The sequence below is a fragment of the Amphiura filiformis genome, chromosome 10, assembly GCF_039555335.1.
Source record: "Amphiura filiformis chromosome 10, Afil_fr2py, whole genome shotgun sequence".
Classification (NCBI taxonomy): domain Eukaryota; kingdom Metazoa; phylum Echinodermata; class Ophiuroidea; order Amphilepidida; family Amphiuridae; genus Amphiura; species Amphiura filiformis.
The window spans coordinates 38288355-38301524 of record NC_092637.1 but is presented as its reverse complement, the minus strand read 5'-3'; the positions used below and the strand labels follow the sequence as shown (position 1 = coordinate 38301524).

Sequence of the window (13170 nt, the reverse complement as noted above, 5' to 3'; positions counted from 1 at the left end):
GCTTGTGAATCATTATGTTACAATAAGCTTACATTATAAAGAATAGTATAGTGACCCAACTAGTTACATTTATGACTTTGTTCAGTTTAAATGGGCCTTTACTTGATGCGTCGTATGTTGACATTTAGCAAGAGGCGTGATGTTCAGTGTATGATGGTTGAATGAAATATTACTCCTCTTTCAGCCAAAACCGTTGATAAAATAAGTCAAATTGTGTGAGGGATTTGTAACGTAATGCTTTGTTTTATTTTGATGATCGCGATCTTCAAAGGTGATGGTACATATTAATACAATCAGCAAGATAAAAACCTAGTATATAATTATCGTTATTCTTATTGGCACTGTGTGTGGTTTTCATTAGTTAATAATGTCGACATGAATCTCTTGTCGCTGAGATGGATTCAACAATATGATTGGTAATCATCAGTGGCGTAACCAGTGATGAGTGGCGGGTACCTACTGACCCTCTTGTTTCCCTTCCAACAGGATACAATAAAAAATAAACTACAAAATAATATTGTTAAGACACTCTTGATAGGGTAATGTAAACAAAACACCACTCCCCGATCAATGTTGAATCTTCACCGATTTCTAGTGTATATGAGTCACATATAAAATATTGAAAGATATTAAAGAAAGTGAAATTTTATGGCGTACAACAGGTGAAAAAGGCTTGAATTCGTGGGTAACATGCATATGCGCATTTAACACTTGATTTGGTCTAGCAAGAAAGGTTATTTTTCAATCCGATGGCACTTCCACCTGATGATTCACTAGATATGATCGTCTCATTTGATAAGTCTAGAATTGAAAAGGAAAACATTTTCAAAATGGCCCCCAGAGAGAATTTTGTCCCGCTTTGGCTGGAATTGACCATATATGTGATGCGATCAAGCAAAATCAGTCGGAACTCGGCAATATTGATTTTGAGATATAGCCATACAAAGGAAATATTTCCTCTTGTTTCCTTTTGTTTTGGAGACACTTTAATTGCTCATATCTTTGGAACTGGTTGTTCAATTTCAATGGTGTTCTCTGCAAAATCCAGATTTGTAAATGCTTTTTACTATCCTATAAGAAAATGAAAATTTTATATTTCCGAGTTCCGACTGATTTTGCTTGATCGCATCACATATAACCTTAATATTAGACTATATGTGACCGTCCACGGCGAATGAGCCGTAAATTCCTCCCCGGTCAATTTTGTTTTATTTCGTGTTTAAAAATAAACATCATAAACTTAAAAATGGTATATCATTTGACTTCAAACGATATCCAGAAGCGGAGTTATGGTTAGTGTTACGAGTCGTACTTGACTCAAGGCCAAAATCACCTTTTTCCCGAACTCACACGAATGCACAACACAAATACACTGTTTGTGTAAGCTAACAAAATCTAAGTCTTTAATTGAAAACAGAGTATGATTGGTACATATAATAACAATATCGCATATACAATAAAATCACACAATGACAGTTTTACTATATCAGTACTTAACCAGCTGTCTTCTTGTTGGTGATCCTAGAGTTCTTGCAATGTTCTGGACGACTGATGTAATATATATCCTTATTCACTTGTCCTGCGAAAATCAGCGAAGTCCATAATACACTTGCATTTATAAATCCTTGCGTATAAAATCCTCACACGAAAATGATGCTGCTTTCTTCTATTGCTTATCTTCTTGCGCTGCTCTCTCCGCAATATATCTCTTTGCGCTGCTTTCTCCAAAAATGGTGTTTCTTTCACCAATCACTCTTTTTCCAGGGAACAGGTTTCGTTAACACAGCTCCGCTGTTCTTTGACAGATGCGTGGCCTTCACAAACCCAGCAAACTCCAGCAATTTGACAGAAGAACTTTTAATCCTTTGATGAGGAAGAGCACTTTTGTGTGCTCGCTGTCTTCTTCGTTGCTGTATTAAAATTAGCTCAATTATTGGCTATATAAACTGGTTAAAATGTACTTCTCTTTTTTGAAGCACGAAGACCATCACACACATGTGGAGTTTATAATCTCCCATGATATTCTGTAAAGTCCCAACCAAAGCCTTCAGCTTTTTATATCAGTACTCATGCAAAAAACCCATCATCTATTAATAAACCATTACTTCAATCACATTTTCACAACATTGCTGCAATCTTGGGATTTCCTAAGATTAATTATACACATTCACATTACATCACTTCCTGGGGGGTTTTCCTGATGGTGCAATAATGAACTAGGGCTTTCCAAGTTCCAAACATAGCTTTGACTTTGTTTACAATAATTTGGGGAATTCCAAAATACAAGGGGTTTCCCATCTCATGAAATACTTTCAGCTTGTAAACAAAGTTAAATAATTAAATTAAATCAAATTACTCAGGGCACATCACATTAGTTAAACTTTGCTCCTTCAACAAAATCATAGCTTTTTTCGTTTCTATGTGTGTCTCTTTTTCCACATTGCTGGCAATAAATATCAAACAGTCATAATTGGCGGTCATTTCAAATCATCCCCAAGTCAACGAGGTTTAAGAAGGTTCTCTCATTGTTAATTGTTGGTTATGCATACCTATACAAATAACCCACCACTTGAAAAGGATTTAGCAAAAGCAAACATAGACCAGAGCTATTAAAAGTTCTATAGCCATCTAAGGTAGAAGCTTATTATCCACTTCAATAATAGGATTATTGATTGGTGTTGTGACTTTCAAAATAAGACAGATGTCGCGCCAGCTTAAGTGACCGATGAATACGACCTTCGTACACATTTTACACCATAACTCAGAATACAATTTAGGGAATTTACGGCTCGTTTGTGCTGCCGGGTCACATATTTAATCATAAACTTGGTATCTGGTAGTCTTCGTGGCCTTGGTATAGATCATAATGTCATTCTGTATAGGAAATGAAAAACATACCTCAATCAAACCTGAAGACTGTATTAAATCTAATATCGGCTAGTCTATACACTATTTTTAGCAAATATATTTTATATTATATTCGATAACCGGTTACTAACATTAACATAAAATAATAAGAAAATTAGCCTATACACAAGGTGTTTTAGATATGTTTAAATGATAAGCACGTTTAGGAATTCGATTTCCTGCGTTAAGAAATTAAACACATGAAGCTATGGAATTTGAACCTGGTATTAAGGTATTGAACATGTTAAGAAACGTTGTGCAATTTAGCGTTTAAAGTCTAGTTGGGGGGGGGTCTTCGAAAAAAATTACGGGGATGTGCCACGCAGACTTTTGGATGCTGACTTTCTCTATACCTACTTTTTGCTAATTTTACCACCCATCAGTATACCGATTTTCTACCAAAAACACCCGAAAAGCACCCACATTTGCCCTAATTGGGCGCTTTTAGGGGCATTTTTGCCCAAATGCTCCCAATTAGGCGCATTAGTCTCAAATGAAAGCACACCCATTGATATACCAACATTATACTCCGGGGTCTAGTCAGTGATACGTTCATCATAGTGATTGTGATCATTAATGCATTATTGCGATTGTGGATATATAATATGATGTGTACACCTTATGTATTATGGGTAGTGGTAGAGGCTCTATACGAGAGCTAAGTCGAAAAGGATATCAATTGGCTCTGCTGTGCAACTCACGGTATTTAGGAAAAAAAAGCTTTAAGATCGTGTTAACATTCGCGAATGCTTACAACTTCTAAACGTTTGATTTTGGCTTTCATGGATAATATACGGATATACGGATGACACACCTGCCAATGTATAAACCTACATTTCAAGCTATTTTAAAAACAGATGGGAGTAATACATTTTCTTACCGCAATCACCACACATAGCTGGACAATGTTTAGCAACTAAATCGGGGGAGCTATCGCAGTAAATATTGTAAAATGGGTCACAATAGTAATAGCCGATTTTATCTGTGCATTCCCCTGCAAAAACAAAACAAAACACGGATTCTTATTATTCTTTAAAACAAACATTTGAAACAAATTGTATTAAAGCCTCTGGAAGTGGAAGTTAACGCGAAAATCATTTATTAATATTTCTAACATTATATAATGTTCAATTGTAGACCTGAGTAATACCAATAGCTATCATACTAATAAAATGTATGTACACGTAATTATATTTTGTAGCAATTTTTAACATAAATTTTCGTTTCTATATCAAATCATTAATATTTTCCTGCTTTTTTTGTGGTAATTTTTATTCTATAAACTGTTTTTGTGTGCAAGTTGAAGCCGCTATTACATATAATTAATAGCTTAAATTAGCCATATAATATGAGTTATACATTACATTTCATGATAAAAGTTGTTTGAAAATTCCTTTGTCATTTGGTATTCTTTTTGCTGATGTTCTAATACCTTTATACATGTGTATACCCCTTGCAAAGATGCAAACAAGATTTAAGATAAATAGCGCCATCGTTGTTCAACTTTTCTTTAAAAATGACTCCGTTATAATGCCATCAAACAACCGTGTTTCAACATAACATAACATAACATAACAGAAAACGTTTGGTGCGCTGTTCCTTATGACAAGCTCGTAGCGCTTACAAAGTAAAAATAAAAACATCTTAAGGTACACAAGCAAAACCTTAAATAAATAACATAGAGTACAAACCTTAAATTTACATAATACAAGTCTTAAATATAATGATTAACAAAGTAAAACACATCATGGAAAAAGATAGGTCTTAATTGACTTTTTAAAACTCGCGATGGAAGAGGATTCTCTTATTGTGATAGAAAGTTTATTCCATTCCCGTGAAGCACATAAAGTAAATGTCCTGTCTCCTGCTCTAAGGTGAGCCTTGGGGTAATCCAAACGAAGGAAATCATTGACGGATCTGAGATTACGGGTTGGATGATTATGAAGACAAGTATTCATATAATCTGGTGCTAAGTGGTTTAGATTCTTGAAGACGTAGAGGAGCAGTTTGTAGATAATACGCTGTTGGACAGGTAGCCAATGAAGAGCAGACAACAATGGTTGCGATTCGTGCTTGCGAGGTACATTAAAAACAAGTCGAGCTGCCCAGATTTGAAGACGTTGAAGACGAAGGACATGTTTATGTGGACTTGAAGACAAGAGACCATTACAGTAATCCAAACGGGACAAAACAAGTGAGCGAGCAGCATGATTACAAGTATCTTTATCAATATATTTCCGTATTCTAGTTAAATTACGTAGATGAAATGTAGTTGTTTTGCATAAATTAGTGATGTGCGTTGTCATAGACATATTTGTATCAAAAATGAACCAAGATTACGAACTGACTCTGATGGCAAGATGGTTGAATCTCCCATTTTGAGTGCAACATTGTTGATAAAGCGTGTGTTATGAGGAGACGATGCAATGAAAAATTCAGTTTTAACATTGTTGAGTTGTAATTTGTTTTGATTTCATATATACAGTTTTGAAGTTTTGCAATCGCATTATCTAATTCACCAGGTATCTTAGGGTTAACATTATTTTTACAGTCTCCTATGAGGTAATTTTAAAAGTACTCTATAAGCAAGATAAGCCTACTTACGCTGGCAAGATATTCCAAACCATCCGTTCTGACAAGAACATGTGCATTCATTGGCATTCAGAGGTCCACCATGCTGACACTTATTGGGACAATCTGAGAAGAAGCAGTAAGAACGGACTTGATTAGGTACACTCTAGAACCAATACAATGTGTGTTTGACTGGTTTCGCCATCTGACAAAAGCTGAAATATTATAGTTCAGCCATTATATAGTCAAGGAAGTTTTTTTTTCATTACGACTGCGTCTTCCATTGCCGAAGACGTTAAATAAGGAATAGTTTGCACTATCTAAAAGGTTTTGTTATTGCTGAAATCAATTAAGATTAGCCACATTGCTTCCTACAGGGCCTGTTGACCATGACCTTTTTTATGATGTTACGAACCAGCCTAGATGGTGAGAACTATTCCTTATTTGAGTTCATTTTACAAACAATTTAAGACCATTTTCATTGAAATCGGAGCACTTTCGGTTTTTGACCACTGTGTGGCCAAAAACATGACCACCCCCTGTTGTATGAAATTTGACCCTGTTGACCTCTATGTTCATCTTTTTTTAATTTGTTAACATAGCTTATAATTTTCTACGCATTTTTCTGATCTAGAAGTTGTTTCCGAGGGTGCACGATAACCCCGTTTTCATTATAGACCACCAACCCGACGTAAAACTGCGGTGTCCCAGAGTCGGGGGATCCATCAATTACTTGTTAGTGTGCTATACACAATAATTGAATACATAAATACAAAACCCACCCAAGTCCATGGGAAGTGATTTTATAATATTGTGCAGTCCACCTCCGTAGTAAAAGTGGCACAAACATATCTCGAGTTTAAAAGAAGCAAATTGAACAGAACAAACGGCATTTGAGAGCTACGACTAGGCCCTTGACGTTGATGTAAACATCATGTCACAACAGTATTCTCTAGTTGCCATAGAAGGCGCTCTTCACTTGCACATTTTTTTTGAGACACGCTGTATACACATATATTTGTAGTAATTTTTAACATAGATGTTTGTTTCATTATCAAACAAGGGTCTACCTCTTGTAAACATGCAAACAAGATTTTAGATAAATAGCGCTACCATTGTTCAACTTTTCTAAAAGATTGCTCACTTTTACATGTCATCAAACAACCGACACACCATATTCACCCCTACACCACACACACTTTCCCAACCAACCAACTTTCTATATCACCCCTAGCCCTCCATACAAAAGCCAACGGCATACACAGACACATCTACTCACCCACGGCCAAAAAAAAAAAACATCCCCCGAGTGATCCCCCCTCAATCATTCACAGTCTTATACCAGTATTAATGTGAGGTCCTTTAATGAGGGGCCACTCCTCATCTTATAACTCTTACGGGTCATCTCCTTGTGAGAATCCCCCGGGGGAATTCCACCAATACTAATTTTCTACGCATTTTTCTGATCTAGAAGTTGTTTCCGAGGGTGCACGATAACCCCGTTTTCATATACACCAACCCGACGTAAAACTGCGTGGTCCCAGAGTCGGGGGATCCATCAATTACTTGTTAGTGTGCTATACACAATAATTGAATACATGAATACAAAACCCACCCAAGTCCATGGGAAGTGATTTTGAGAGAAAAACCTTTGTATCATTTTAATTCCTTCAGTTAGATTTACCTGGTCAATATGGTAAGTTTTACGTGCAAATGAGTGGATTAACCTGTATTAGGTATGACGATTAGCATTTCAGGGACTTCGTGGGGTTCATTTTAAATTTTGGACAATGTTAGAATGAGATTACCACTAGTAAGATAATACAAAATAAAGCACAGGTATGTATAATGTTGGTAAGCATTCTGCCATGTAATATAAACCACACACTTTTCTTTATTAAACCCATTTTTTTCCAAAAGTCACTCTCTAGCAATGAATGTGTTACAAGTGGACTTTTGTACATACTGGATTTCAATCAATGTGTTACAAGACTCAAATCATGGAATTGGGTGGTTCTTTCATACATGCTATTTTTTACATGCTCAATAGACACAGAGGATGAATTTGAGTTGTTCTTTCATACATATGACAGGCCTCTGTATAGCAACAATTTCCCATGCTTAACTCAATTTGGCTAAAGTATGGACTTGGGTGGGTTTTGTGTTCATATATTCAATTGTACACACTACACATTTGTGGTTCCGTCAACAGAGGGCCAAATACAGTAAACGCTTCTCGAGGATTGGTGTATTATGCTAGCCCTAATCCCCTAATGTGAAAGCATAAGCGTGTACATTTCTCCTTTTATAAAAGTAGTTAATATATTTAAAATTTCTATCATTCTTACCGCATGTGATGCCGTCTTTTTTACAATCTCCTGAAATGTACACAAAGTAAGTGAAAATACAATGTAATTTTATTTAATTGAAATACGTTCATTATACTGTGTACACAATAGCCATAGTTAGATTTGTTAAATTCATAATATAATAATATCGATAATGACCGATTTATGGCCAACATTCGAGAGCAGCGAAAGTATTGCGTATCGATGAATTCAGGCCTAGTGGTGTAGCCAGGATTTTAACGCCATTTGCAGGTAGTGGCGGGCCATGTCGAAAGGTTTGGCTTCAAAACGATTCTCGTATAACCACAATTATGCACAATTTCCACCCGGATACACCTGAGTACAAAAATTCGTCCAAGCAAAGTTAGAGTTGAGCGCATAGCATCATAGCAAAGTGCCCCACAACACCCCTCTCTTTGACAACACCTTACTTATCTACTTACTGCATTTGTTTTCATAGCACCAACCCGCCCGAGATCTACACCCTGTACAGCTGGGTCCTTCCGCGTATGGTCTGCCCATGTTCAAATTGCCCCTAAATGTTTCAAACAATTCCACGTCACACAATTTGATTGGAATTTAAATTATATTATAATTTGTGAAATTTAAATTCCTTTTTATTTACTTACACACGGTTGTTTGATGTGATCATTTATTAATTTTTCAAACAAAACATTATTATAATGTTCAATTCTAAAATAAAACCAACAGCTATCACACTAATAAACTGTATACAGCCTGTCTCAAAAAAAATTGTGCAATTGAAAAGCGCCCTCTATGGCAATTAGAAAACACCGTTGTGACATGATGCTAACATCAACGCCAAGGGCATAGTCCTAGCTCTCAAATACCGTTTATTCTGTTCAATTTGCTTGTTTTAATCTCGAGATATGTTTAGTTAACAACGAAATGGTAAAATCACAATATTGTGCCACTTCTACTCATACATGTATTTACTAGGGAAGATCAAGAGGACTGTACAAGTCATGTAAATCAATGATAGCATCAAGTTTATCAATTATACAACAATAAAAATAGTTTTCACTGTTTTATCATGATACATGTATTATATGATTCTCTTTTTTTCACTTAAATACGCTATGTACTGCAGGAATATTTCACATTCTGCTGTAAAGTTAAATACATGTGCATGTTAATGATTTTATCATGGTAGATGCTCTTTTCTTTGTCACTCAAGACATGTTAAGAGACAAACAAATATTGCAAACTTATAGGTTAATGAACGCGTATTATTTTTGGAATAGAAATAAGACAAAATAATGCATGCGCATGATATTGATGCGTCTTATGCACGAGCCCCGAAGGGGAGTGCATTAGACGCATCAACAGCAGCTACCATTGATTTACTTGTAATATTGTGCAGTCCACCTCCGTAGTAAAAGTGGCACAATTGTGATTTTAACCTTTCGTTGTTAACTAAACATATCTCGAGATTAAAAGAAGCAAATTGAACAGAACAAACGGCATTTGAGAGCTACGACTAGGCCCTTGACGTTGATGTAAACATCATGTCACAACAGTATTCTCTAATTGCCATAGAGGGCGCTCTTCACTTGCACAATTTTTTTTGAGACACGCTGTATACACATATATTTGTAGTAATTTTTAACATAGATGTTTGTTTCTTTATCAAACAAGGGTCTACCTCTTGTAAACATGCAAACAAGATTTTAGATAAACAGCGCTACCATTGTTCAACTTTTCTAAAAGATTGCTCACTTTTACATGTCATCAAACAACCGACACACCATATTCACCCCTACACCACACACACTTTCCAAACCAACCCACTTTCTATATCACCCCTAGCCCTCCATACAAAAGCCAACGGCATACACAGACACATCTACTCACCCACGGCCATCATCAAAAAAACATCCCCCGAGTGATCCCCCCTCAATCATTCACAGTCTTATACCAGTATTAATGTGAGGTCCTTTAATGAGGGGCCGCTCCTCATCTTATAACTCTTACGGGTCATCTCCTTGTGAGAATCCCCCGGGGGAATTCCACCAATACCGTATGAAGTTCATATCACACTTATATACTTTTTCCTTATGGGGGAATATGAGTTTTGCACATTTCTATAACCTCGTCCTCTGGGGCCTCCGGGTCATTTCTGCCATGCAGTTTCAGGTCTAAGGACTCTTATTAATATTGGCTAATGATCATGTCTTTGTGGGTACTGGTGATTTCCACCCACCTTATTCCTTGTAGAATATGCGTGTGCCTATTTTTACACATTTCAATAACATTACCCCTCTGATGTCCGGATCTGGGGTCGCTTCTAACAGAGTCATTTCTGCAAGTTTCAGGTCATGGGATGGCGAAACCGGGTTGGCAGAGATGGCGCGCGCCACCCAACTTGAAAGGCCCGTCCACCCGTATATAGAACAGGTCTTTGGGAGTTATCATCACAACTCATTATTCACACAACACAAGCAATCACACACTTTAAATCGAAGTGTACCGGCCACATGGCGAAATAATCTGAAGGTACGCTATCATAATGCAGTTACTGTTCATTTTCCTATACACAATACACCGTGCTCTCACCATTGACGCGTGACCTCTACAAACAGTGTATGTTATAGGTATGGGGCATTGCCTAGTTAACGTCACTGTGTGCAAAATAACCGGCTAATATTGTTTGTACTTTTTTTAAATTCTAGAAAATATAGTTTTGTAACATGTCCTAATTTTGTAGCTAACTTAGATGTTTGGAAATATTCGCACTTTGGTGTTTTAGTAAGGAAGGACACGCATGCAAAATTCCATGTGTAAATCGAATGCAACTTTTAGTGACTATTACTCACTTCTCTCTTCCGAAGGGCATTAAAGCTAAACCACTTGACGGATATTTTTTGTACTTGCGGTCAATCAACATGATCAAGAATAATGTATTGCATCTGCAAATGTTCGTACCTCCCTGATATGCAAGTGACAAATAGTAGCAAAAACAACTCCCATATTTGTCCATAACTTTGGTCAGTGGAGCGAGCCAGGGGATTTCAAGTGGGTGATTATTGATTGGCAAGTGCCATATTTGGGTGCGGGCTGGCCTAGACTTAATCGATTGATTTTGCTTGAGTAATTTCATGTATAAACCAGGTTTAAGTACTGCAAAGGTCGAATCATGTTTGCAGTGTAGTAGGCCTATAACTGCGCTATGTTTGGCCCCGGTATTTTGCCCTTTATGAGCGACACACAAAATACATGGCGAAGTCTGAGGCCTAATCTCCTTGATTCATATACATGTATACCTACTCTGGTGAATAATTACAAATCAAGACCCACCAATTGTTTTCACCCTCATATGTAGGGCATAACGCCACACCACATCCAACATGGGTTGACTTTGCCCACACAACCTTTATAAAAGAATCAGATTACTTTTTATTTATATAGAATACGTAATATCCCGATAGTATTTCTTATTTGCATAAATGTTTGTTATAGTGTATATAACCCATCCACCTCACTGATCTTTAACCCCCCCCCCCCCCAAATAATGGATAATGTCAGAATTATTATTGACAACTAGCGAGATGCCCACTCTCCGGTGGGCCCACGCTATCTGAGTATTCCCCGGAGCGATCACTACGGGAAGAATCGCTGAACAGGTTACTTAGCAGATAAAGGGTGAGAAACAGACTATTGACATAGATAATCGGTGTCTTGTTGAGGTATGGTGAGCATGTTACATGATGCAGTCATGTCTACAGTAGAATTCATCTCGACCTTTGCAGGACTTAACCCCATTAAAAGCTATTAAACCAAGATAACACTCATTGAAACAGCTCAACTGATTAAATCGGATCTTCTCTGGTTGTGCACAAGTGACTGTTTTCATGTGCGATATCGCAATAAATCTGGTATTCATAGCTTCAGTTGGGTAACCGATTATAAAGGAAACGAAAGGAAACAATGTTATGTGTGGCTTTGTTCACGCAATCAGACAATGGCGTGCTTTTTGTAAACCAGCATTCTTGAAAATGAGCAACATAATGATTTTTGACTTAACACGGTTTGGAAATAATTTCTTCATATTTTTGGTGTTATCTGTCGTTTACATGGCCTTCCTAAAACACAAAAGTACGACCCTCTCCAAACACCTAAATTAGCTAAAAATTTAGGACATGTTACAAAACTATATTGTCTAGAATTTTAGAAGAGTACTTTTAATATTGGCCGGTTATTTTTCACACAGCGACGTTAACTAGGCAATGTACTATTACCTATAACATTAACTAAAACACCAAAGTACGAATATTTCCAAACATCTAAATTAGCTAAAAATTTAGGACATGTTAAAAACTATATTTTCTAGAACTTTAGAAGAGTACTTTTATATTGGCCGGTTATTTTTCACACAGCGACGTTAACTAATCATATCCCCATACTGTTAACGTAGGGCTATTTGTAGGGGTCACGCGTCAATGGGAAAGAGCACTGTGTATTGTGTATAGGAAAACGGACAGTAACTGCAGTATGAGTCGCTCGGAAGCGAGACCCCGTAGTGGTCGAGCCTTCCGAGACACTAACATGCGATTACCGATTATCTATGGCAATTGTTAGTTTCGAACCGTTTTCTTTCATATAAGGCGAGCCAAAATAAATGAATTTATTGTATTGGTTCATTCATTTTCCAACAGACAAAACGGAAAAGTTGGTAAGAATCTGGTAAAAGTTGAGGGTTTTTCCCAAAATAAACCCACCTCGAGACAGTGTAATATTCTTCCCAAGTGTCCTGTGTTTGAGTCTAGTGACAAATACAAGTAATTTGATCAAATCAACACATAATTGATCTCAATCTGTATTTGAAGTGGTTTGGAAGTTAATTCGCTTGCATAGTTAATCTCGATGGAGTGTATTTACCCGGTGACTATTGTTATTAAAATATATGCGCGCGAATCAAGGCAATTTCCATTGTTCTTGGCCCTGCAGTGTGCGTGCGCATCGTATTTTGCTCAGGGAACGTGCATTTTAAATCGCCCGCCACATTTCAAAAAGTGCAAGAAAGCCATTGAACAGTGTAGCGGTTCGTTCAAGCATATCAATAGAACAGTCCCTCGCCTTTGTTGACAAACAATGATGTCAAGTGGTCTATAAGCAGATATTTGAAGAACCCAGTAACGCATTGTCCATTGGTACTCCCCATTATGGGTAGGTCACAGTAATGCTTTGCACTCCCAGCCTGTAAGAGTACCGCGGATTGGCTGCAAAGCTCTCCTGGACGGGTAGTATCCCGGGGGTGCTTGTCTAGTAGCTAATTTGCATGGACCGTTGAGCGTTTTTTGGTTCGGGCGGACAAAGGTAGAGT

At 37.1% G+C, this 13170-nt stretch overlaps 1 protein-coding gene across 1 annotated transcript in view; it reads right to left on the bottom strand.

Annotated features, from left to right (window-relative positions):
- Positions 1 to 2869: 2869 nt before the first annotated feature.
- The window catches only part of LOC140161840 (GLIPR1-like protein 1), a 157314-nt gene continuing 147013 nt past the window's right edge, over positions 2870 to 13170 (bottom strand). Inside the window, exons 7-10 of the mRNA XM_072185135.1 lie at positions 7827 to 7856; positions 5512 to 5604; positions 3788 to 3901; positions 2870 to 2874 (exon numbers count right to left, since the gene is read on the bottom strand). Of these exons, the coding sequence (XP_072041236.1) occupies positions 2870 to 2874; positions 3788 to 3901; positions 5512 to 5604; positions 7827 to 7856 (242 nt within the window). The remainder of the gene's footprint in view (positions 2875 to 3787; positions 3902 to 5511; positions 5605 to 7826; positions 7857 to 13170) is intronic.